Below are 26,077 nucleotides of genomic sequence, written 5' to 3'. Positions count from 1 at the left end.
CTCCCCAAGCACCTTTTCTGCCGCTCACSTTCACTCGGTTATTCAGCGTGGATGGCTTGGAGAGGGATTTGCTCGGGAGGGTCGCSTTGCACGTCCGCAAATGCTCCGTGGTAGCCGGGGTGAGCGGTGCCAGAGCTCCGCTCCCGGCGCATCCCAGCGCAGCACGTCCTGCTCGGGCAGCCCGGCCTCCCCACGCGGCTCCCCGCGTTGATCCCGCGGGGGAGGCCGGCCGGCCTCCCCCGCGGGATCAACGCGGGGAGCCGCGTGGGGAGGCCGGGCTCCGGTGCCGGCTCCGCGTCGCTCCCTGAGCCCGGGCACGTCCCCCCTCCAAGGCTGCTGGTAGGAGGCTGCGGTTAAAAATGATGAGCCTTAAGTGGGGCCAGCCTGTGTCATAAAGCTGTCACTGCTGATGGAGATCTCYGGTTTGAGTGGCTTAGCTCCCCTCTATGCACAATGGCTGGAGGAGCCGGAGCTGAATGCAGAAGAGCATAAAATATATTACGGCGGAGTCGGCAAACTCGCTTTCCGAGCAGAGCGCTCTGTGCTTTCCCACATTTCCAGCTGGACCCCTCCAAGCAGCTTGTGCCTAAGAGGARTTCGTGTGACTCCTCCACCCCCACGTAGCAGTCAGGGCAAAGTGCGTGGTAACAGGACAAAATACCATGATAAATCATAAATATTGGTGCCTGACTCCTCGCCAGGCACAGGCAGCGATCGCAGAGAAACCATCTTGGCCGTTAATCTATCCGAGCAAGGAACATCTGGCAAAACAGCATTCAGTCTTACCCACGCTTGTTTTTGTCCCCGTGTCACAGTTCTTCTTGCCTTTTAAGCAAGCATTAAAATGAAAAAATAGCTTYTTTCTTGTCTAGTTTGTTGGCTACGCTTTCCTGGGGCTTTTCTGCCAGCACAGAGACCAGCACAGGGTGATGGTGCCAGAGCAGGGAGGGGGAAAACGGAGGAGACAGGGAATGAGCTCCCCCCGCATGCTTAGCCTTCCTTCTGCCTTGTGATTAATTGCAATGAGTGCTCATCTGTAATTTTAGAGAACAATCAGATGACGTGCCTCGTGGGGGATTTAATTGAAACCCGATGAGCCCTCTCGAGGCCGCCTCGCGCCGGGGAAGGCTCTGCTGGAGCTGTCCCCGTGGCCGCGATGGCCTCCGGAGCGCACGGCGCCGCTTCCCAGCCTGGACACAGCGCATCCCGCTGCCTGGCTGCAGGAGGTGCTGGCCTGGTGGGTCCCCACGGACACGGAGGGTGCGTGGGGCCGGGGAGACCTCTCTGGACACCCCTGGGGTGCTGCCCAAGCCAGTTTTGTGCCCGGGTCCCAGGCGTCCCCAGGCAGCAGGGTAAAGGATGAGGAGTTTCCATGTCTGGGTATGGGGCACATGAAGAGCCTGGGGGGCAGYGTTAGGGGGATTTGGACACGGGGCATTGGGGATGCCGGTCTCGTTCCCTCTTGCAGACATGCTTTGCTCTGCCTATTCATCTGCTGGAACAGGGCTAGCAGTTTCTGAGGCCCTCAGGAAGGCTGAGGGAAATTGCTTTCAGGTCAAGACCTGCTTTAGCCTGCAGTGAATTACTACGCCTGAGTTTTAAATCTTTGCAAACAGAGGATTATGGTGGTGGTAAATACTGGGGTAGGCCTGGGGATTGCCCTGCAGCAGGATGCAGTGAATGCAGCTTTCCCTTCAGGAGATGCGGAATGATAGAGGCCAAAGAATATAAATTGAGATATAGCTTTGGTTACAGCTCAGATAATATTTCTTCTGGATTTATATTTCTTCTGAAAAAACTTCTCAGACTAAGCCGTGTATTTCTAGCTGAACCTCATAGAGCTTTTTTCCCTTTTAGATGAGGGCAGTACGTTAGTTGTGACCAATTGCTGAGAGCCCYGGATTAGTGCAGGATTTGCAAGAAATTTGGAGCTGCTGTGCAGCCCGGGTGTTTGGCTGAAGCACAAACTCCCAAGTGATAAATGCATTTGAAATGGAAAAGTTCCACTGCTGCTCTGAAAGATAGCTCTGTGCGCCTGCTTGCTCTCATCATCTCCGGGTGTCCAGTCCTGACAGCTGCTTTTGAGTTTGGRRAAAAAAAACAAAAAGAAAAAGGAAAGGCTTCTTCCTGTTTTCTGCATAATGGTGACAGCGAGCGCCGAGCGCCAGAGCCCGGGGATGTGGAGGCTGCAGCACGGGCGAAGCCCGGGGAAACGGGAGAGCCGGTGGCTGCGCCGGAGCGCCCGTCCCCAGCAGCACTGGGCTCCGCACTGGGTGCTCGAGAGCGGGCAGGCACCGTGATGCCCACGGGGACCAGGCCCTTTCCATCTGCCCCACGCCGYGGCCGGGAGCAATGCCCAGGGAGGATGGATTCACCCTCCTGTCCGGAATTGCCTGGCAGCGGGAAGGATGAGGGCCGTGTTTGCTGGTCTCTGTGGAAACAGTGCTGGAGGGCAACTCRGCTGCACGTGTAGCCCGCAGGGAGCTGCAGCGGCCCCCGTGCGCAGTAAGTGGGGACTGAACCAGGTTGACAGTCGCCCTAATCCAATTAGCGCCAACGAGTGCTAAGCATCCCAGGCAATTTGCTCCTGGCTTTTGTAAGGCCCATAAATAGCCCTGGCATTGCATAAGGCAGTGGCCGCTGGGCCCGGCTGCCGCTCCGCGGGCGTCCTTGGCCACGCGGGGCGCAGGCAGCGGAGCCGACCCCAAGGAGAGCCCCGTTCCCCAGCCTCCCGAGCCGTGTCCTGCTGCAGGGCACGCTGCCGAAAGCCGTGGCCGGTCCGTGCTCTGCCTTCTCCTGCTCTAGTGAGTGGCCAGGCTCCTTTTCTGCTTGCTGGGGGAAGGAGCCGGCTGTCTTGCAGTTGCAAATGGGGATAGAGAGCCCGTCACTGTMACCATGTGTCTGAGAGAGGGGCTGTGACAGCAGTGAGGAGGGACAAGGACCTGGCCACGCTGGTACCAGCTCCATGGGGCAATGTTGGCACAGGGAGCAAGGGCCAGAAAGGCCCTGAATTCCCTCCTGACTTCTCATATCTTGGCTCATTTCGTAGCTGAGCAGAGGGACGCCCTGTGCAATGGTCCTGAGACCCTCATGAGTGCAGGGCTGGCCTTAAAAATGACACCCACAGCCCCCTTGCCTTCTGCTTTTCTCACTGCAAGCAGAAGATGCTTCTACATCTGCAGACCCTGCTCATCTCCAGCAGAATATTGTCAGGAATAATAAAGTTTTCAGGCTGTCAGCAGTTTTGTGCATGCACAGTGTTGTAATTCTGCCCTTGGGGAAGCCTGTGTCAAGCTACTGGAAACTAATGAGCTTGTGAAGGTGTTATTGAGGGTGTAATGTGGTTACTGAATTGCTGCCGTTGTCCGCAACGGGAATTATTCTATTTGATGCTTAGAGCTAGGGATGGTAGCACGGGCTGGAGCTGGGAAACCCATGTTGAGTAAGTAGCTTTTCCAAGAAGTGCAGAGCAGCAGCTGAATGGGGGATTTGTGTGGCTCTTTCTGCACAACAGGGAAAAAGTCCTGCTGTGGAGCTGAGCTGGTGCTATTTGCTGCTCTTCTCACAGGTATAGAAAGCCAGTCTTCTGACTGGTGGAGGGGATTGATGGGAACAAAAGGTTGCCAGGAATAGTTTGTGATGTAAATCATGCCTAAAATGTAGTATGGAAGTGTTGTCATGATGGTTGAAGGTTGGTGGCTGTGTACAGAGGTTGCAGCAGGAGTGAGTTTGCCCTAGATTGGCTCAGAATCTTGCCCACTGGGCTGGCTGGGCAGAGCCTCGTTGGGTGTAAGTCATTGCCTCTGTTGGTACTTACTCAGCAAAGCTTTCCTTCTTTTGTGGCTGATGTTTCTTTCCTTTTTTCTCTTTTGTCATTTCAGAAATAACACGAATCATCCAGGTGGACTTGGACGTGAAATACAAAGCCAACATCCGAGACCTGTTTGAGGAGTTTGACAAGTTCAAGGAAGGAGCTGTGATTGGGATTGCCAGGGAAATGCAGCCGGTGTACAGGTACGGCAGCCGGCCCAGGGCAGGAGCACGGGGAAGGGAGAACAGACAGCAAGTGGCTTTTATGTTTTCTGTTCAACTCATTCAGTCTTCAGAGCAAAATCTACAGAGAAAGAGTTTTCCCATTTCAATCCCAGMAGAGGAATTTAGTCGGAAACTCCTAGGCAAATATGAGCAGCCACCACCATCATTTCCCTGATTTCACACATCATGCCAAGGCTTTCAAAACTGAGTTGCTGATAAGCAGTGCCTGAATGCCTGCCTAGACTCACACAATACSTGTTAGAGGAGTGTCTCCATTTCTGTTTAGATGTTCTAAGTGAATTTTGGAGTGTTACTTTGTATAACAAGGTCCAGAGTTTTGGGCCATGAATGCTGCTGCTCTGCCAGTGAGAAGCAGCATTTCCTTCTTGCAGGTGGACCTGGCACCAGTGCATTGCAGAAGTGCTTGTGCAGTCTGTGACCCTGACCAAGAGCAGAGTGCAGACAGGCAGCAGTTGCAGCCTGAGGACTAGCTCTGAGCAGCGTAGTTAGTGGCTTTACATCCTGCTCTTTAGCTTTTCTCTTTGTTTTGCTTTCCTCCATGTTCCCCACAGAGCTAACCCAGCACTGGGGAATCACACTGCCTGGACGTTTAAGCAAATCACAGTCTGCCTTCTCTGTACATGAGCTTAGCTTAGCTGGGAATTTGAATCCCCTCCTGTGCAAGTGCAGGATCTTCTGGGGCATGTCACGACTGCAAGAGAGACGCTCTTGTGTTGATGGCATTTGGTGGTTTCTCCATTTCCRTGAGGCAGAGAATACATTTGAGTTTGATAATGAGGCACAACACAGAAGCAATGAGTATGCACTTAGGTTGTCCCCTTATGTGCACCACACATGTGGGGTGGTGCTGCTCCAGTCCTTCAGCCTTGGACTCCCTGCTTGTGTCAGCAGTGCTGTTCGGATGCTGTTCCCAGCTGCAGTGGGCCCATTGTTGAGGAGTGTTCASACAGAGAAATCCACATGGGTAAAACTCGATGACCTGGACTTGCAGGCATGCAGATAGTCTCATGGTCTGCTGTGCAGATGTTCAGGTCTCTCCCAAAGCTGATGGAGACTTTGAGACTTCATCACTCACAGAGAAGAGCCTCAGCCTCTCAGGAGCAGCAGCCAAATGTGGCAAAGTTATTTCCAGAGTTGCTAGTGCTCTGAAGCTGCAAAGTGCTGCTCTGTCATTCGTGAGTGGTGCTGTAACTATCTGGCAGGAACAGAGCTGACTGACATTTCTGAACGTGCTCGCCGTGGATTCATTCCAGCTGGGCTTAAGGATTCAGTTAGTGCTTTTTATGCTGGTGTGAAACGTGCACTGGAGAAAATGCCAACTGGGCAGTCTGGAGGGGAACTGGGCAAAGTCATGGACAGAGATATTTGGTGGAGTCAATGACAGGGTCTCTCTTAAGGTGTCTGGTACTGCTGATATCCTGCATGGACCCATGTATCTCCTTGTTTCTCATACAGCTTTCTGCCACACGGCCGGTCTCAGTGGAAGTGGGCTCCAGCTCTGGTTTCTCAGGCAGTGGAGAACACGAGATATCCCACTGTGGCTTGTTCTTTGCAGCCTTGGCCCATGAGCCAGCAGTGGCCGTGGTGGCAGCGAGCTGCACGCTGAGAGCTTGCCCAGCTCTTCCCACTCGCAGGGCTCAGAGTGGAGCAGCTCCTGGTTCCTTGGGGCTGAGCRGCATCCAAAGGAGGCAGCCCCAGGACGTCCCCATCGCTTGCTGCCCTCCAAGACCCTACAAGGCGTGTGCTTGCTCGTGTGGAGCTCTGCAACACGGAGGGATACAGGGTGACAGCCTCGTGCTTGGGAGGAATAGTTGGTGAGAAAGGTCTTGTGGACAGTGGGTCAGCGAGCAGGGAAAGGAGCTGGGTCCCTGCTCGGCAGCGAGGGCAGCCGGCACTGGGTGAGTGCTTGGCAGGATCTACTGGGACCAGCAATGACTTCAGCCCAAGTAAAGTCACTAGGCTGAGCTGCATCCAGAGCTCTCCTGCCCAAAGGAAGAGWTGTAGGTAGTCAGTGCAAAAGAGTTGTTTCCCAGTTCTGCAAAGTGGGGCACCGCTCGATCTGTAGCTGCAGCGGCCAAACAGCTTTGCTCCCAAGCCTTGTCTTAATGCACTCTTTGTTTCATGCCAAGCTGGTGGTGCCCTTCAGGAAAATCCCCCATCTCCTTTGGCCCAGGTGCGAGCTGTGTCAGCCCCTGACTGCAGCCTGCAGCCACACCAGGCTGCTCTGCAGAGGGGCTTCTCATTAACCCTGTCTCCTGTCCCCAATGTGCCACATGCCTGTGGGCATCACRGTTGGACTGAATATGGGGAGAGGGTGAGCGCAGAGTGCAGGCATCGCAGGAGGTTGTGATCCCTTGGCCAGTGGGGCTGGAAATAGGTTCATATTTGAGCAGGTGCTGTGTTAAGTGGGATCAGATATTTCCAGATCAGTACTTACCGAAATTGATTTAATTTATCCTGTCTTGTTTAAAGGATGAACCTTAATTTTCATTTTAATTATTGGTGAGTCAGATCACCAGCTCAGGATGCCTTAAGGAGTTCTCGGCTGAGCTGAGTGTCTGAAATAGCTTGGGTACGTTCGCTAATCCTAGTGGAAATGTTCTCAGGGAAAGATTTAAAAAGCTTAATAACTCAGTACGTCTCTTCTTTTCCTACTGGCAGCTTTGGGGGCTCGATAGCCGACCCTCCCGATGGCTGCGTGGCCAGTGCAGGTGCTGGTGGTGTCTGCCTGGGCACCAGGGCCGGCTGCACCCCGGGGCGAAGGCTGCGCAGGGCAGCGTGGCCAAAGAGAGGGCTGCTCTGCTCCTGCTGCAGGTGCCCCAGGGCGGCACCGTGAGGGGCCTTCTCCAGCAGAGCATCGACAGGAAAGCAGCTCTCCAGAGGGTTGTCTGCAACCAGCAGAGCTGACTGGTATGAGGAGCTGGGGAGCAGGGAGGGTGTCCGGCTCCCAGCTGACCTGTGGAGAGTGCGGCCCCGTGCAGTTACTCCCACAGGAATTCCAGACCCGTGGAGTGGCGCCCCCGGGAGCAGGGCTGGGCRCACAAGGGACGTGGTTCTGTGCTACCTGTAGACGGCAGCAACTCTGGGCATTAGTGTGTACAGGGAACAGCCAAGAGAGCAAGTGTGGGGAAGGGGCGGCAGGGCCCTCACACGGGCATGGGGGTGAGCAAGGGGCTCTCTGCTCTGGGTGAATGGTGCTGCTTTGCAGGCTTGTCCTGTCCTCTGTGAGCTCTTCTCCTGCCGTCTCCTGCGGATATTTGTTCCTGCTGCCTAGGCACAGGCCAGGAATAACCCATCCAGACTGCTGAAATGAGTTGCGAGATTCTAGACAACATATTTGTCTTGCAATTTGAGCAAGGATGCATCTGCCTATCTGTCCTCTCTGGGCCAGCATGGTATTGATTATATAGACCYGTTCCGTAGGCCCTGGAAGCGCCGGCAGAGCAGACCTGGAGCRGAGGCCGGGCCGACCTGCGTGTGCYGTCCCGGGAAGGAAGTCAGCGCTGGCAGGCACAGCAGTGACGTGCGGGTGGCCTCACGGGTCACAGCCCAGGCAGCGCCAGGGATACTGAATCACCCTTCCCAGAGAAAAGGATTGGGGAATTTCTGCTTTCCTTTGTAATTACGTGTACAAAAGCACAAATCGTCAGCGGAGAAGGACAAAGCTCGCTCCRGAGCCTGTGTTTTTCTTCACTCTCCATCTCTTTCAATGACATGCCAGTGATAACAGGTTTGCTCACAAATACAACTTTGTTTTATATGCAGTTCATAAATGGAGTTCAAGTCTGCAAAGCGTCTCTCCTTTCAGAGCTGAGGCTTTAGAGCAAGTCATATAGCACCAGTTTTAGATCAGGAGTCTCGTCCTAACGTCTCTGGCCGCAGAGCTTAGCTCAGCTGCCGTGTCCCTCCCRTGCTGTCATTAATCACCACCGATCATTTTCTAGAAGCCTGAGCCAAACATGAACACACTCACGAGAGCATTTCTGGTTGTGCTTACAGCAGAAGCCAGCGCTGTGCCCGGGCTGGAGAGAGGCGTCTCCGCGGCTGTGGTGACTGTGTCGCTCTCTGCTCCCGGTTTGTGGGCTGGCAGGGCGAGCCGGGCTCGAGGGAACCCACATGCTGACTCTCTTCTCCGTAGGGTGACGCTGCGTTCGGAGCATGAAGTGCTGCTCTATCYGCTTTGGGTGCCCTGGCAGGGTTTCAGCGCCCGGAATGGTAAATCCAGCCCCACTTAATCGCGTCCGATTGTTGGAGCTTAAAGTAACCGRCAGGGAATGGCTACTGCTAAGCACAGTGCCGTGGCTGGAGCTGACTGCTGAGCTAAACTGGTGTTGCCCAGCAAGGCAGATCCCTTTTGTAGCAGTGTAGTCTACAGAGTTAAGTGAGTGGGATAGATTACACGTTTGGTTGCCTGAGTTAGTCCAAGGCTGAGTCCGTATCGCTGTCCCCGAAGGCATCAGCTTTGCATTCGTTTGGTGCAGAGCTGGAGAGTGGAGACGGTGACCGCTCTCTGGCTGTGGTTTGTGGGACAGGACATGCTTGGAGGTGCTGCAACACCCAGGGGTGTTCAGCCACAGGAAGGGTCTCCAACCTCCGTGTCTCGGGGACGAGGCTGAGCTCTGCTGTCCAGTGAATGTCTGTGGCCTGAGCTGAACCCGTCCTCCCCAACCTCCTGCTGCAGGTGGTGGGTACAAACAAGCCTAGTAATAACAGTCCCTGCATGCTGCATTCCTTGGTTGAACTTAGTGTTGTTGCAGTTTTGGCTTTCTGGGTCAGTTTGGGCTATGTTATGTTTTCTTGGTGTGCTGCTTTTGTCTTTATTTAAAAGCAAATGCCTCGTGTTTCTTGTCATCAAACCACCCAGCATGGAAGGAGCCCTGTGCGAGCACAGCTTCTCCCTCCTGCTCAGCGTCCAYGTTGTTAGACTTGCACCTCTCTTTTAAAAGGACTTCAAGACAAAAACACAAGCTGACAAAGCGTGAGTGTCTTTGTAAAAACCTTTGCTATTTTTATACCCTGAGCAACATAAAAATGTGTTTTATGTGTGAAGTAGAGGCGCCAGGTCCAGCCATGTGTTTCAGCACAAACACGAGTTTGAAGCCTCCAYGGGATGAAGTGACTGGAGGAGTGTGGGATGGCGGGTCTCTTGATTCCCACCTCTGCTTCCTTCCTACTTTGAGTAATTACTTCCAAAACCCAGGGGAATTTGTCTGCCCAGAGGAATTTTACCCCAGTGTTTGTATCTTCACCGTGATCCTGCAGGAAACTTTTTCATCTCAGTGGGATGTGTCAGATTTGCAGTTTTAAGAGATGCCAGTGTCCTGGAATCCRCTCCCCAAAACAAATCCGAGTGTGTTTCCCCAGCAGTAAGTTGTGCCCAGGGCTGTGGCCCCGTGTTCTCCCTGTGCAGAGGGCGAGCTGTGCTCTTGCTTGCAGTGCTGTGGCCGTGCACCTGGGCTGGAGCACGTTTAACACAGAGCGCTCTGTGCACACAGGCATATTTTGTAAAAATTGTTTTCTGGGAGGCAGCTGTGCCCCCAGCAGCTGCCTGTTYACTGCCTTTTTGCAAGCTGCACTTTTCTGGCTTAGGCTGGGCCTGGGTAATGCTGGGTTTCTGGGCCGCTGTGCTGAACAGCACTGGGTACAAACGCTTTCGGGAAATGGAATAGTCAAAGAACAGCAAATAGGAAATGTCCCAGAGCCTGCTTGCACATCCTGAAGGTAGGGGGAAACCTCCAGACAGCAAAACAGGATGGCACTGGAGTGTTTCCATTCACTGACTCATGCTGAAACAATGCCCGGGTGCTGTTTGTCTTGGCCGAACGTGTTTCTGTGAGTAAAAAGGTCTCCTGACCCTCTCGCAGCACAACTGCCAGGGTTTCATTGCTGCCTGCTCTGGGGCTGGCCCGTGTCCTGGGGTCTCCCAGAGCCATGTGAGTGGCCTGTGCGTGACGGTGGCACCCACAGCTGGGCTAAAAGCCTGTTGCTGGTGACACGTCCAGCACCCTTCAGCCTTGTCCCTGCAGACAGCGCTCAGCTGCGGCCCAGCGGGCAGAGGCCAAGGTGCAGGTCGGGTGCTGAGGGGGAGGTTGCAGGAGCCCATGTCTTGCGTGGGCATCACTCTGGCCTCCAAAGCTGCTTCTGCCATGTTTGTTTCTCTTCCAGCTGCAGCAGACAAACTGTTTTTTGGCCCTTGCGTCACGCATGTTACAGTGATACGTGTTACAGTGACAAATGTTATATAGGACTGTCAGCATCTTGATGAAACGAGAGCCTCATCCTGCAAGGGGCTGAGCACCCTCCGGTGCCCTGCGCCCCCCAAGGCAGCGGAGGACGCCCGGGGCTGTGCCCTAGGCTACTCCTTCCCTGTGGGCTTTATGTGGCAGTACTGCCACCTCATGTTGCAGCCTGTGCTGCTTTGCAGAGGCCTCTGCCCTGCCTGGCAGACAGGGCATCTTCACAGCGCTCACTTGTGTCCCCTCATGGGGCCACCTGCCTGGGGTCAGGGCCAAGGCCAGGTACTCGTGCTGCAATGGGAGCAGTTCTGGGGGAAAGATAAAGTCTGTCGGATCCAAAAAGCTTTCCATGCAAGGAAGTGCTTCTGCAAAGTCATAATCTTAATTAAAAAGGTTTTTGTCCCCTTCGGTGACTTTCCTGTGGCATTTCAGCTAGTCAAAAGTGCTGCAAGTGTCCTGTTCAGTAGACTACAAAGGGCTGGTGATGATGCCCTTGATAAGTATTTATGTTGCAGCAGGGATTTGGTGCCAGGTTGTGAATGAATTCGGAAATCAAGATCCTCCTGTACTCTAGAGTCAGAGAGCAACCCAGCTAAGAAACATGCAGGCAAATGCAGGTGCAGATTCGAAGAAGCTCCATAGCTGAGAGCTGCAGATGGATGGAGCTGGGAAGCAGCAGTCCCCMAAACATTCTGAGAACTCCGCACCTCCCTGATTACAGAGCAGACTTTAAGCAGGGCTTAAACCAGGCGGCTTTCTCGGGAGCAGAGCCCCGTGGTCCCGCTGTGGGGCCGCGGGCGGCGGAGCCGCTCGGCAGCCGCGCGCTGCCAGCGCAGGAGCTCGTTGTGCTGCGCTGCTGCCGGCGGCTGCCGCGGCCTCCCGGCTCCCCCCGCAGCGGGGCGCTCGCTGCCGTTGCCCGCCGGCGCTGGCAGGAGCAGAGAGGTCCTTGGTGCCACCCTGGGCCACGCGTGTCCGTGTCCCGGCTGGAGGGCGGCCCGGGGCTGGGTGAGGGCTGCTCCGCCCTGCGGGTCACAGAACGATGGAATGGTTGAGGTTGGAAGGGACATCTAGAGATCATCTAGTCCAACCCCCTGCTCCAGCAGGGACACCCAGAGCACAAGGCACAGGGTGGCATCCAGGTGGGTTTGGAAGACCTCCAGAGAAGGAGACTCCACAGCCTCCCTGGGCAGCCTRTTCCAGGGCTCTGTCACCCTCACAGTGAGCAAGTTCCTTATACGGAGATGGAACTTCCTATATTTTGACTTATACCCATTACCCCTTGTCCTGTCACTGGCCACCACTGAGAAGAGCTTGGCTGCTTCCTCCCTACGTTCCCCCTTGGCTCGGAGTTCGGAGCCTGGTGCTGTGCCCGCCAGACCCGCAGCCGCTTGCGGAGGTGCTCGGGCACCGTGCTCGAGCTGGCGAGGCCGGGGCTGCCGGCTGCCCACGCTGCCGCAGCGCCCCGGCGCTCTCGGGCCTCCTCCCGGGGCTGCCAGGCAGCTGCCGCCTTCGTTCCTGCTGTCAGGTGAGATCGTTACCGCTGCAGCTGATGAGAGGAAACTAATYAAAGCCTGAGGCATTTTAGAAATCCACAGTGCTGGAAATTATAAAAGTTTGTCTTGCAGGAAGGGATAGCTACATCAAAGGGGCAGCTACAGACTACAAAGCACCAGTGCTTGGATCCTTTTATGGCTGCAAGGCCGTCAGTCCTTGCTTTTGCCTAAAATGTGATCCAGGAGGAGCTTGAGCAGGACGTTCTCTCAGGGAAAGGGAGCAGAGCAGGAGCTGGTTCAGGCGGTGATCGCCCGGGGGAGGCGGTAGGTGCCCTGTGTCCCGAGCCACACGGCTTGGCTTGTGCTCTCCTGGCCCAGCCTGGGGCTGCAGCTCATCCCCAGCTCTGCGGAGCAGCGAGCGGAGTCTCCGCTTTCTATGTGGAGCCCATCAGCTCTGCTGACCCGCTGAAGTTTGGGTCTTTGGACACGTTGTGGGGGAGGAAGAGCTGGATTTGGGCCTCTGTGGTAAGCCAGAGACCTGAGCAGGACTCAAACAAGAGGCATGAGGGCTGGCAAAATACCTCTCAGCAGTCCATTAATGAACGCAAGCAAGTTTGTACAACCTCCTTACCTTGAGAGCTGTCACTTGGAGTGTTTAATGCTTACGGGAAGCTCAATGGCAATTGTATTAAGTCAGTTTGTCAGATGTTTAAAGGAGAAAGAGAATTAGTTTGGGCACGAAGCAGACTCTTGCTGAGTCCGCAGCCAGACTGGGCTGTGAGCGTGTCTGGGCCGACGCGGTACGTCCTGTGCCTTCTCTCTAGATGAAAAAAGAAATGGAGCTGCCAGCACGGTGGAGCTGCTGAACTCCCCGAGCCTCGGTTAAGACAGCGGTGGTGTTTTTAAGATTTATGTGTTTTGTGGCAGTTGTATGAAAGCAATCACCAAGTAAAACTGAGAGAAGTGTTAGCAGAGTGCAGGTGCACCGTATGTCTGAGATTGGGCTCCAAAGGTAGAGCTGGCCACCCCAGAGTACCTGTCCTCCTGCCCAGTGCACCTGGTCTTTACGGTGTCCTTGCCCAGGCAGGTTGCCCTGATSAGACACCTTGTTCCTTCCAGGTTCTCCTAAAGAGCAGGATGCTGCCTGCCGTGACAGGCTCCATCCTTCCCAGGCCTGGACCGGCCCCAGCGGGCAGGGGACGCGGCCCGGGTCCCAGCACAGCCCCCACGCCCACCTTGTAGCTGCTTTTTAGGCTCTGCATCTGAATTGCAGCGCTGAAAAGCAGCTCTGAACCGATGTGCAGTGGGTGCTCCCGCCTGATCTGAGCGGGAGGATGAGTCTAAGGAATCTTTGGCGATTGCTACTGAGAAAAAGCCAAAATTACAGAACAAGCTGAACCTTTAGGAATTGGCAGCAGAATCAATCCCAGTGTTAGCTTTRCTTTCTGACAAAGAGGAAAAATTTATCCCGGGAGGTCAAACTGTTTCATTGCCTACTTCCACGTATACTGATATATAGGACCTGTTGGATTTTGATTCCCATTGATTCCAACTTGGTATATATTTTAAAAGCACTCCACTCAGATTCATGGTCTTGGAAAAGGGGCARATCCAGATTTTTGGTATGAAGTGGATATTTCTCTGCAGGCCAAAAAAGTACTACTATTTTTTTGGCCCTTTGGAGAATTGCATCCCATWTGGCTTTGGTGGGTTTACACTTCACACTGACACTTCAAGCTGGCACTTGCCAAACCCCAAGGTCACTCTTGGGGGAGCCTGCAGTTTTCCAGCGGCTTGGTCATTTGGGCTGTCCCGGCTGTCCTGCCCAGCAGCGGGAGCAGGAAGGCGTCTCCTGCCTGGCAGGGAGCCCGCTGGACGTGCGGGCCGCTCCCGCCGCGCCGCTCGCTTCCTCTGCGCGCTGCAGCCCTGCAGCTCAGCTCTTTCCAGCAGTTTCTGGGCTGCTTCCTAACTCAGTGCTAGTTTTGGTGCCTGCTTCATCCCCCTGCAGCCTCTCTGAACACGGTGCTGCCCTGCGGGCTGCGGAGCATCGTGCCACCCCAGGGCGACGTGTCCCCATGGGTGAGCGGGGAGGCAGCCGGAGCCTCAGCGGGGCTGCGGGGCTGAGGCAGAGCCAGCGCGCGGTGCTGTCCACGGGGCTTTTTGCTTAGCTGGAGGAAGCAGCTGAATTGCAGCAAACTGGGGACCCTGCCAAGGAGTGGGGCTTGGGAAGCAGTCCAGGCAGAGCAGGGAGTGTGGCCCTCATCCTTGTCCTTCTGGCACGTGCGTGGCATCAGCCCCTGCCTGCGCTGCCTGGGCGTTCTTGAGTGTCTGTCTGTGCTGCTGCCACTTGAGCTCCTGCACGCCCAGCGTGTCCTTGGAGGGCAGTTACATCCAGCTGGATATCGGCTCGACTGCTGCTGGCACTGGGCTCTGGCAGTGCCTGGCGCTGCTGCAGGGGTTGCGTTTTGGTTGTGAGCGGGTGTGCAGTTGGCGCTGGGCAGCTGTGCTTGCTGGGCGGCCACAGTGCAGTTGCTGGGCTGAGGTGGAGCCTGCTAGGAGGGTACTTGTTGTTCATGAGCTGTGGCAGGGCTCCAGCCTTGGGCTCTTGCTCAGACCAGCTAAGTCCTGGGCCATGGCCCTTCAAGGAGCAAGGTGGTGTTGGCTGCTTCCAAGGTGACTTGGAGAGTTGAGGGAGCAGAGTCTGCCCCACAGATGCTGCCAGAGGTCCCAAACCATCCAAGCTTGGCTGCTGAATCTGCTTTGGAAAGCGACTGTCGGGACCGAGCATCCAGAGATGACCCAAGAGCAGCCCAGCCTCCCGGAGCAGATGGGGATGCTCTGGCTGCRGGTCCCGGTGCCAAAGGGCAGCCGACTGCTGCTCACACCAAAGGCTTCCTCACCAGCGGTTGGTGGAGAAGGAATTTCCAAGAGCTGAAAGCCTTTGATGGAGGAACAAACAAACAAACAGCAGGAAGCAGTGGCCCTGCCCTAGCTGGGCTGTTTTCTGAAGCAGGCTCGGCGCTTAAAGGGGAAGCTCGGGGAAGCCAAAGGGATGCCCTGGACAGAGCCTCTCGGTGCAAATCTCACCCCTGTTCGCCTGAGAGCTGCTTGGAGGAAAGTGGACCCAGGAGAGCCCTCCTGCTAAAGCTCCAAGGCGGCAGGCAGGCCAGAGCGCGCTCCCGGCGCTCTGTCCTTCCTGCTGTTGCACAAATCTGTCATTTTGGAAATAATTAGGCCCTCGGTATTTTAGAGTGCCCTGGTGAATGAGCTGCGCTCCGTCCTCCTGCGGTGCCAGACAAGCGGCTGAGCTGCCGTTTGTTCCAACGGCGTTTGATCTAAAAAGGGAAGGAAACCAATTTAACCCAGTCAGCGTGATTTATAGTCCCAGGCCTATTAGGAGGGTGTTTTTAGCGCAGGAGTGGGATGCAGAAGCTGAAGATGATGAGGGTCACTGGCCTTGAAATCCATATTGAGTCCCAAGGAAAGGTTTTCACACTTTGGTGCACTGCAGCTGCAAAAGCCAGCGGTGACTTGTTTCCCCCCTGAGAGTGGCTGTAAATGAGCACTGAAAGGTTGCAGGCAAGAGCCCATGTTTCAGSAGCAACGTGGCTGTTCCGGAGAGGGACAGGGGGGCGAGTGCCCTGCCTGCATCTGTGTAGCTGCCGGTGCCAGCCAGGCCGTGCTGCTGAGCTCGAGCACGGGAGCCTCCCCGGCAGCACCACTGCTGCCGCTGCTGCTGCTGCCGCTGCCGCTGAAGTGGGGCCATTTCTGGCTTGCTAGGTACGTGCAGAAACGCAGTGGCCAAGAGCCCCGCGTACAGGGCTGCTAAGGTTYGATGTGTCGGCTGTTGGGCAGTAGAGATCGTCACTGTATGTAATGTATGCATTGCCTGAGGTGTTTATCAAGGAGTTATTGATGTCTCCTTGAATATCTGAATCCTTTAATTCTTCGGTGTTTTCCATGGGAGCAGATTGGAGGTGGGAGAGCTTGTGTGGCCTGGAAGGAGCCATTTGGATCAGCAGGGCAGTGGTTGAGCCTTGCAGCCCCTTGGGCCAGTGGCATCCRTGCTGTATGGATCCTGGGAGCTCCCTCCCAGCTGGACGCCCAAGGTGGGACAGTCCTCCCGGCCCCGGCTGCCCTTCTCACGCCAGCCACGGCGCTGGAGAGCCCTTCGCTTCCCCAAATGCCCGTGCTCGTTCCCTGCTGAAACCAGGACTGCAGCCGTGTGTCGTGCAGAGCTGGGGCCTTCTGGGCTTGCAAGGCTCAGGTGCCTTGCCCCGAGCGAGAGCTCGGTGCCCCAAAGCCGGGGGCTGTGTTTGCAGGACCAGCAGACCCTTCTCTTTGCTGTTCCCAGTTGAGACCAAGGTGTTGGTGGCCAGGACTCTTCTTGCCCAGATTGACCCCCGAATCCTAAACCTTGTCCCCTGTGAGGACAATGTGCTACAGAGCTGCTAGGGCAGTGCACACGAACTTAAYTTCTTCTGTTTTTTGCTGGTCCCTGGGATTAGGAGCTTTGCCCCTTGGTGATGTTTTTCTTTTTGCAGGGGGGTTGCTGAGTCCTGCTGTGTTGATGGGGCTGTTGCACATCCCTGGGTGAATCTTGTTCCCTGGAAAAGTGAAGCCAGGATTTCCTGGGTTACACAAGCTGCTCAGCAGCGGCTAAGACGCTCTGGGCCCGGCTGGTACTGAGCCTAACTCCTCAGCTCCTTAAAGGGTTTAGCATTTGCACATGGGGAATAAGCTCCAGCAACAAGGGCTGCTTTGTTACAAAAGCTCCTTCTGCCGGAGAGCCGCTGCTGCCTGGCCAGGGTCTGTGGGGCTGCTCTGTGCAGGGCCCCTGAGGGCTCCTGCTTGTAATTAAAATACCCGCCTGTCGCCAGCTCTTCCTGCCATGGGGACTGGTCTTGAGGAGGCCCTGRCAGGTGAAGTTGGGAAGATCTGTGATTCGCAAGACCTTGCGAGGCCAAACCCCTGCTGCGCCAGGAGCTCCCGCCACACTTAGGCTGGCACGTGTTTAAAGTTGCGCTTGATTCCCTCCTCAGCCCGGGCAGGCCAGGCCTTTCCCGGGGCCGAGTTCTGCTTTGGCCCTTGGGGGAGCCGCGTGGGGCCGGCGCTGCCGCGAGGCCGCCCGGCTCCGCTGCCTCCCCGCGGCCGCCGGCGCGGCAGGACGCGGCAGCGCTTGTTTGTGTGCGGCGGGAGGCGGAGGAAGGGGAAATGGCCCTTTGCCAGGAGATAAGAGATGCTGAGCGGAGCTGAGCGCTGGTGGGGGGCAGGAGCTGCCGCCTGCCTTTATCGGCAGATAGGAGAAGACCCCAGGAAGGTTGCTTGACCACACTCTTAGGTCCCCCGAAGSATAAGGAGGGAGAGACGCCCTCAGATGGGAGATAAGGAGCGGTCACAGCTCCTACATGTCTATCTAGCCCAAAGGGAGAACTAACTTCTTCGCAGAAAGCAGTGGTGAGTTAAATGCACATCTTTCTGCTCAGATACAGACAGGTTTAAAGGACTGGCAGGGYTTGAATGCTTGCACGTGGTGTTGCCCAGGTGAAGTGGCAATAATACTTCTGCATTGGGCTCAGCCCCCGTCTCCAGATCATGGTGCACAGGGCACCTGGCTCCTTGTCTCGCGTCCCTGCCCCGCGTGCTCCGGAGCCACGGAGCCTGCCCGGACTGGTGCGGACAGCCTCCCACATGCACCYTCCCTCCTTCCAACCCTCCACTAACAGCAGGGAAAAGAAGAATGTTTTTGTAGAGTTTCCTTGAAAACTCTCTGGTATCATCGGGGAAGTGGTGCAGGCCGCTTGGAGCTGCCCACCACCCATTTAATCCTCCCAAATTGGTTTACGGGCACCTACTAAGCACTTAAGCTYGGCAGCATTTGGGCTTTAATTTTCTGTGTGTCTGCAGTTGTGACCTCCCCGTGGACGCGGGGCCGTGTCCCACGGGCGCGCTGGCCGGGCTGGGCTTCCYGTGCGGGGGCCCGAGCGCTGCTGCRCCTGGCCGGCCGCCRGCCCGAGCCCCCGCGGCCTCCAACGCACTCGGGGAGGGACGAGGGGAATGTGGTCCCTGCTCCGGCTCGGGGCTCCCGCGAGCTGCAAGGGGCACGCTCAGCTCTGGGCACTTGGCTTGGGAAAAGCTCGAGGTGTGGAGTGAGCTCAGCCTCGGGGCAAGTCCCTTGCCAGCTTTGGAGCTGATTTGATGGTAGCAGAGAGCAGAGCAGTGGGATGTGCTTGTATATTGTTGTGCTGTGTATGGGAATGACCGCCCTTGCCAGCCSCTACAGGTTGGTGTAATGCTTCCCTCCATTTATTTTCTGGCTCAGTAATTTAAAAGCATGCTTGCAGCTAGCAAGAGCGTGCGCTTGTTGTTTTAGCGTGTGTTTGGGCTGGCAGGGCCGCTGTTGACCTGGGCACAGACAGCGAAGGCCGCCCAAGCTCCCCGAGCGCGCGCGGAGCCGCGTGCTTGGCTGGCCCACCAAGGGCCCGCGGGCGCTGCTCCCAGCGGGAGAGGCTCCAGGACACACGGAATGGTTRAGGTTGGAAGGGACCTCTAGAGATCATCTAGTCCAACCCCCCTGCTCTAGCAGGGACACCTAGAGCACATAGGACATGTGTCCTTGAGGTGCTGGGCTGTGGTGGCCGCATCCCCTGCCCTACCAGGCAGGCCACAGATGGACCAAGCTCTGTTGGGCTGGCAAGGGCTGCAATCAAACCAGCAACGTGCAAGTTTAGTAGCCTATGAATGYTTATTATGCTCAGGTCTTGTAATTTTCATTGTTGCAGAGCTACTGACCTCTTTTCCCTCCTTTTGAAGGGAGTGGGGGGATTGCATCAGGTGTATGCAGCAGTCTGGCATATGCAGTGTGCATGTACAGTGCCTGATTGCATTAGCTCTGCCCGAAGGAAAATCCCGCAGCCTTTGCTGGAGCGTCCTCCGAGGATGGAGATGCCGCTGCACAGGGAGGGCCTGTCCTCGTCAGCCAGCCTGGCGGTGGCCGTGCAGCCAGTGCGGCCGCGTTTCAGCCCGSGAGCATCTCTCGCGGGTGCAGACCTGCAAGCCAGGGGCGCAGGCCGCGTGGGCAGTGCTGGGGCATCCTGCAGCCCCGTGTTCCCGGGTAGCTGCAGCTTTGAAGCCTGCCTTAGAAGGCAGCATGATCCGGCCCCGCGGATCCGGCCTCGTGGCGGCGGGACGAGGTTGGCCGGCGCCGGCAGCGCGGGAGGAAGCCGGGCCGGGGCAGCCCGCTCGGCCGCAGGGAAGTCCTTGCGGATGCGGAAACTCCTTTTTTTTTTTTTTTTTCTTTTTTTTTTTTTTTTTTTTTTTTGGCCGCCCGCGCCGGGTGTTTGAATGCTTGGAAATGCTGCTCGCCAGATGTTTCCTAGTGCACGCAGGCTGTGTTTATGAACAGCTCCTCAAAGCTGAGCCCCTGGGCGCGGGGAGCCCTGCGCGGGGCCGCGCGTGCGCCCTGCTGCCCCTGCGGGTTTGTTACAGCCTCCRGGGCCTGGGCCACGTTTGGGGGCGTTTTTTCCCCTCTTTTAAAGAGTGCCCATGGTCAACCTGCACTTAGTGCCTATCCGACGTGTCTTCCCTTCCTTTCTCCTGCCCTCCTCCCAGGCAACAGTTTCCTTTGGGGCAGCTTTCCATCCTTGCCATAGCAGGGACCTCCGGGCCGCCTTCCTGCCTTTGCTGGAGGCCTTTCATTGCGGGCAGGCGGGGACGGCTCTTCCTGCTCCCACCTCTGCAGCGCGGGATGCTGTGGCCACGCGAGCCCGAGCACCTCGGGGCAGCCCTGCCGCCCTGCTTGGTGCTGGGCCGGACAACCCGGGCCCTGCTCTGCATGGGTGCCCGGAGCAGGAGGGTTTTCATTGGGCGTTGGTGTCGGCAGCCTGGGCGGATTCGGGATTACAGGGATGCAGGCTGCCTGTATTGGCCCCTCCATCCTGAAGCACAGCCCTTGTGTGGTGGCGTCTGAGCTCCRGTGCCTCCTGCACCATTGCCCTTTSCCAGGCGGTGCCCGGTCTGRCYGTGTGGASTCTGTGATTCWCTGGTTTCTGCTTTGACCRAGGTTTGGGGGAGCCGTGTGTTTTGCACAGCTTGCCCCATTGTTGTGGAGCACCTGCTGGCTGCAGATTTTCCAGAGCTGTGTGTTGTTTCCATGTCTGCTTTCCCCATTGAAAAGCACCTGCAGCTTCGTTCCCCACAGAGAACATTATAGAGAGCACAGTCTAAAATTGTGCTCTTGGCAGTTTGGTTGCGGAAGAAAAATAGCAGGTTGTCCCCACAGCAGTCAGTAGGTTGGTTGTAAATGTTGGTGACATCCGCTGGAGACAGCAGAAGGTGGCAGCTTGATCACCCGGAGGTCTTTGCCAGCAGCACAGCTGCTGCCCTGGCCACGTCCCGTAAGGGACTGTCTGGAGCTGGGACCAGGCTGCAGTGGAGCCTCTCTCAGGTCTCCTTGTGGGATCTGTTTGGGACTGGGAGACGTTTCCATGGGGTCAAATCAGGGGGTTGGTTCCTTCCTGGAAAGCTCTCGCCTCTTGTGCACTGTGTTCCCTGATTGCTCCTCGCAGCCTGTTCCCTGCGTCCTGGTGGCTCGTGCAGAGCTTCACCAACCCCCGGCGAGCTGATTACCACCTTTTGCCAAAATCTGAGGCAGGAGCAMAGGGGAGATGTCAGGGGGGAAAGAGCAGAGGGGAGGTGCAGACCGGGATTCCCGGTTGGCTGCTCGGTGCTTTCCCTGGGCCTCCTCTCCTAGAGGAAACTCTTGCGCTGCTGCTTCCACGGGGGGAGCCCTCCTCTGGTTCCTCCGAAGCCGACCGAGCCCTTTGGTGCACATCTGCTTTTGCCCTGGCTGCGGTGGTGCCGTCTCTCCTGTTAGAGCAGGGTCATAACTTAGGGCTGGACAGCCTGTGTGTGGGGAATAGGAATGTGAAGCAAATAATCAGCTCCAGTGCTCTGGACTTGGAGAGGTACCTCCCTCTGCTCTCACCATCACCCGGCTGCCAGACTCGTCATTTTTGGAGTTTGAGGATCTCTCTCCAGCACTGGAAATGCAGGGATCGAGCAGAGAGCGCAGGGAGGGCTGGCCGAGGGAGCACTGCAGCCCCGGGGACAGGGAGCCCCTCACGGTCCCGCTCCTGCCTTCCCTGCGGCCGTGGAGACAGCTCTGCTGCCTGGCTCTTACTGCGGGGGAAACCGGCTCCTTCAAACCCCCTTTCCATCCTGAAAGGGCAAAGGGAAAAGTTAAAACATCCCATAATGAAGTGAGAAATTTCAGAGTTTAAACCATCTAAATGGGAAATTGTAGGGAATTGAAACTAGGCTATGGTTCTGCTTCTCCTTGTCAGGAAATTAGCAGCATGCTCCCGACTGGCATTGCTGGCAGATCCCTGTTTTCCACTGGAGAATTCTCCTGGTGACGGCGGGTTCTCCTCCCTCCTTTCGCCTGCGGTCCCGCAGCCCTCCTGGGAGTCGCCTGTGCAGGGCTCAAGGGCCAAGGGATTCAGGGGAAAGACCAGGGGGTTGGATTTGATGTCTCATCTCTGCACAAGCCATAGGGTTCCCCGTGCTAATGCCTGGTAGAATTGAATGCAGCTTTATAGAAGTTTTGATTTAAACGTTTCCAGCAGGGAGCATCCACCATGACTCTAGGTTGTTCCACTGGCTGATTTTGCATCTTTTGTGTCCAAATTACTCCAACTTCCCCTTCCAAATATCAGACCATATCAAATCCAAGTGTGTGGATTTGATCCCACCAACAAACCTGTTTCCCATATGTGCATATAGAGACTTTGGTTGGTGTCCCTTGAGCTCAGACAGGAGCCAGAGACATCCCTGGCTTATTCTTTGCAACCAGATCATTGTCTCCCCTGGCTTCTTCCCAGTAAGGCACCAAGGGTGGGCAGAGTCTGGGCAGAGCCTGAGCTCGAGCCTGAGCCTGAGCCAAGCGTTTGGGCTGGGTGGGCAGCCCTGCAACCTGTCCAGCCCAGGGCTGGTCCCCTGTTCCCCCCAGCCTGGCACCCTGTCCTACCTGCGTGCCTTCATGCAGAGGCTGCTGCTCGATGGAACAAGACTTTTTGTGTGAATAGAAGGGATTTCTGGARGTAGATTCAACCCCAGCTGGAGCTCCTGGATAAGAGCACGGGGGAATTTGGCAAGTGGGAACAGCTAGTTGTGGGTATGGAGTGGTGTGGTGAACCCACTGCCCCCGGGTGAAGTACGGAGCCAAAGAYGTTGCTGTGCTGCCTGCTTAGGTAGGATAAATCTTTCCCATTGGAACCACCTTCCTAAGAATTTTTTTGCATTCCTGGACTTGCACCATTTTGTTCTTTTTGGCAGATGGAAATTGGCTAGTCAGGATCACGCCTGCCAGAGCTGCAACGTCTGAGCTTTCCTGGGGCTGCAAATGCTGAAGGCAGTGCTTATTTAGCTGATGAAATGTTGCCATTGGATTCCTTTTTTTTTTTTTTTTTTTTTTTCACAACTGTGCCATGATTTTTTTTTTTTTTTTGACTATTTCTCAGAAATATTTCAGCTGATCCGAGGGTTTTGTTTCCAGGCTTCTTTTCACACAGCCTTGAGCAGGGGCCCATCTCTGAGCTGGAGCTTCCCTGTAATCGAGTAGCAGCAGTGACGCTGCGCGCTCCGCGGCCGACATCCCCTTCACCATAAGGTATTTTCCAAGCCGTGTTTTCCCGGCTGCTGTGCCGTGGAGCCGCTGCACAACGGGGATAACAACTTGGAGTGGCAGGGCAGGCTAACCCAAGGCTCCAAAAGCAGCCCCCGGTTATGGGCCGGGAGCTGGGCCTGTTCAGCCAGGAGAAGAGAAGGCCGAGGGGGCACCTGAGCAGTGCATACAAATACCTCAAGGGAGGCAGTGAGGAGGATGGGGCCGGCCTCCTTTCGGTGGTGACCACTGATAGAACTAGAGGAAACGGCCRCAAACTGAAGCACCAAAAGTTCCACGGGAACTTGAGGAAAAATTTCTTAACGGCGAGGGTGACAGAGCCCTGGAACAGGCTGCCCAGAAAGGTTGTGGAATCTCCTTCTCTGGAGGTCTTCAAAACCTGCTTGGATGCAGTCCTGGAGGGTTGTACTCGATGATCTCTAAAGATCCTTCCAACCTTAAGGATTCTGTGATAACAGTGTCCCAGATGAAAGACCACGCTGTGTCCTGCCATCCATCACCCAGAGCTSGGGGTCAACGAAGATAAGAAAGGCAGTTGTTGGAAAACTAATCTTTGTGATATACAGGCCCGGGAATTTGGAAAACGTGTGTTGTCTCCGTATCGAATGGATGCTGAAAACCCGTGGCTTCACGTTTGCTCTTGAGAGCAACTTACCTCTGTCCTGACACTTTGGCTCGTTGGTTTCAGTGCAGAGATAATGCTGAGGAGCCAGGTCTGCTCTGACGCTGTGAAGCACCTGGGAATCCTTGGGAGGGTGYGAGGCTCCCAGAGCCACGGCCATTACCTGGGAATGTCCYGGGGCCGGGATGCGGCCCCTCGGCRCAGCAGCGACAGCGGGAGCCAGTGAGCGCCCCAAGGAGAACAGGGCTCGTCTGGAAGCCACAAGGGCTGTCACCAGATCRCAGAGTCAATGGTTAAAAACAGTCTTCCTGATCCGATGGACTCTTTTCTTCCTTATTCCGTTCAGCCCACTGTTGCTCAATGTTTTTACCAGCGATCAGGGGAGAAACACAAAATGCCAATAGCATTTGCAGGCTGCACACCAAGGGATGGGTCTGTCCTGTGGGTAGACCTGACCTACTTTACCAGGCTCACTGAAACAGTGCAAATTTCAGCCAAACAAATGGCTYATCCCCTGCCTGCCTCCGAGCGGGTGTCCTGGGAGGCAGCGGCCCTGGAAGGGGCCACAAGGACCTGTTGCTTGTTGGCCGAGGAGCAGCTCTCATCACTGGACCTGGGAGCGAGGGATGTGGTTTCATCGCTCTGCACAGCCATGTGAGCAGTCACAGGGTCCTGCGTCCAGTTTTCTCATCAGAGCTGTGTTGGCAAAAACAAAAGAGGCTTTAGAAGAGAGCAGAGAGAATGATTTGAGGTCTGGGCAATATCCTGTGCAAGGAGACAGAGAAAGAGCAGCCTGTGGAGCACCAGGCCACAGCAGGAGATACCTCTAGCAAGTCAGGTAATTGGCTATGGAGTAATGGCCTGGGGAATGAGAAGCTTCCTGTCGGCTGCGGGTTTTAGGGGAGAGCGGACAGCTCCTTCCCACGGGACACAGCAGGCTGTGGTTGAGGGTCTGGGCTGTGCAATGAGGCCGCACGGTCCAGCCGCGTCCCTCTGTCACAGCAGCTCTTGTACATCACTTTTGCACCTGGCCTGTCTTCCTGCTTGGGCCAAATGTACGAGTGCCAGCGGGAGGTTCTGCTATGCTGCCTGCGATGGCTGACACCGCTGCTGTTGCTGTGCTTCCTCCTCCAGGCACACGTTCTGGCAGTACCGCCGCGAGAATCCCAACACCAAGGTGGGGGAGCCCCCTCCCGATGGGCTGCCTGGCTTCAACAGCGGCGTCCTGCTCCTCGACCTGGAAGCCATGAGGCAGTCCAAGCTCTACAACCAGCTCTTGGAGCCCGCCACGGTGCAGAAGCTCACAGAGAAGTACCACTTCAAGGGCCACCTTGGCGACCAGGATTTCTTCACCATGATTGGGATGGAGCACCCAGAACTCTTCCATGTGCTCGACTGTACGTGGAACCGGCAGCTCTGCACGTGGTGGAAGGACCACGGCTACAGCGATGTGTTTGACCAGTATTTCCAGTGTGAGGGGGAGGTCAAAATTTACCACGGGAACTGTAACACCCCGATCCCTGAAGACTAGGGCGCCCGTCTGCTCCCGGAGCAGCCCTGCCTGCCTGGAGACTGCCGGATTCCTCCAGAGCCATGTGAGAGACCTCTGGAAGGGTGGCTGTCCTGATCAGTGCATCCCTGGGGAACCAGTGTCCCAAAGGGATTCCTGATCCTTCAAGGCCTTAGGATTGTTTGCTATCCCACTACCTACAGCCTCATTGCTCCACGGGAAAGGGCAGTCCAGCGGCTAGAGCCACTTGCAGTTGGGCAGCCTGGGCCGTTCCTARTTGTCACCTCCTCACCTGGTAACTTGGGGCAGGTCCATGGTGCCCATCTCYGCTACAGTCTCCCACCAGCATCGGCTGTTTCCTTATGCCTGGGGGCTGCACACASAGAGCTGAGGGCTTTGGGGTGGTCGCTGCATTCCGAGGGTGCTGCCTCTGGGGTGCCCTGTTACCTGGTGCTTAGCAGGAGGTCACAGGTAGGTGCTGGGGGTTCCATTCTAGCATTCCTTGTGGCCCGTTTCTGCACCTCATGCAGAGCATCTGTCTGCGCTGTCTCCAGAGCAGACGCTGTCCTCAGGTCATCTTCCTTTTGAAGCATTCCAGATAGGCAAAAGGGTTTTAAAGACTGACAAAGCTGCTTTAAATTGGGTTACCTACAAACAAAAATTGAATGCCAGATGAACTTTAAAGCCTTCCATTGGTTCTTGTTAGCAATAAAAGCTTTACTGCCGTATCTTGTCTTAAAAGCATTCAGTGAGCGTGTACAAATAGGTTCATTTTATAGCTTTGCCTTTAACCTTTTGTACTACAATAAAGCTGCAGATGTAAAGCATACTGCTGGTTTTCTGCAGCACGACTGAAGTCATGTCTCACAGGAGTTTTTGTGTTCTTTTTATCGTGATTAAAAAGTAGTCGATATACATCTGTGGGGCAGATGAAAATGGTGCCCTGTGTCGTCTACCACTGTGATTAATTGTGTCTGTCCTGCGTGGGGGATGCAGTAAAATCACTCAGGGTGCTCTGCTTGTGCGTGTGTGCATGTGAGTTACCAGCAGTGGTGCTGGTGCCTCCACGGTGCCATCGCGCACGTGGCCGTGTGCGTGTCCTGCGTGCCGGGCGGGAACGTGGCCGTCCCCTGCTCTGTGCTTTGGAGGATCGCACTACCCTGCAGGTGACTTGCACCACTTGGGTGGATCTGGCAAGACCACGGGGCGCTGAGCTGCAGGCTGCAGCCACCTGGTTTTGCTGAGTGTATGTGATTTCCTGAATTGATCCATTTCCGATTGGCACACCGGCTCATCTTCCAATTTCTTCATGTCCCCAGGGAAGGAACTGCTAAGAAGTGATTAAGGACACGTGAAAGCAGCAGTGACCTGCTTTGTAAAGCCAACAGTTGAACAGCAGAGAGAGGCGGCTGTGCATCCCTGAGCAGTGCCAGGCAAGGAGCCAGGGTCCCGGGAGGAGTGAGAGGCAGCAGGAGC

The 26,077-nt window shown here is 55.9% G+C and overlaps 1 protein-coding gene across 1 annotated transcript in view; it reads left to right on the top strand.

The window, feature by feature from the left end:
- XXYLT1 (xyloside xylosyltransferase 1) overlaps positions 1-25,381 on the top strand; it is a 38,230-nt gene extending 12,849 nt beyond the window's left edge. The window contains exons 3-4 of the mRNA XM_026039549.1: positions 3,882-4,014; positions 24,226-25,381. Coding sequence (XP_025895334.1) covers positions 3,882-4,014; positions 24,226-24,622 — 530 coding nt within the window. The 3' untranslated portion in view covers positions 24,623-25,381. The remainder of the gene's footprint in view (positions 1-3,881; positions 4,015-24,225) is intronic.
- The last annotated feature ends 696 nt before the right edge of the window (positions 25,382-26,077 follow it).

The sequence above is a fragment of the Nothoprocta perdicaria genome, unplaced genomic scaffold (assembly GCF_003342845.1).
Source record: "Nothoprocta perdicaria isolate Ctin4 unplaced genomic scaffold, notPer1 scaffold_232, whole genome shotgun sequence".
NCBI classification, from domain to species: domain Eukaryota; kingdom Metazoa; phylum Chordata; class Aves; order Tinamiformes; family Tinamidae; genus Nothoprocta; species Nothoprocta perdicaria.
This window is presented reverse-complemented; position numbering and strand designations above follow the sequence as displayed.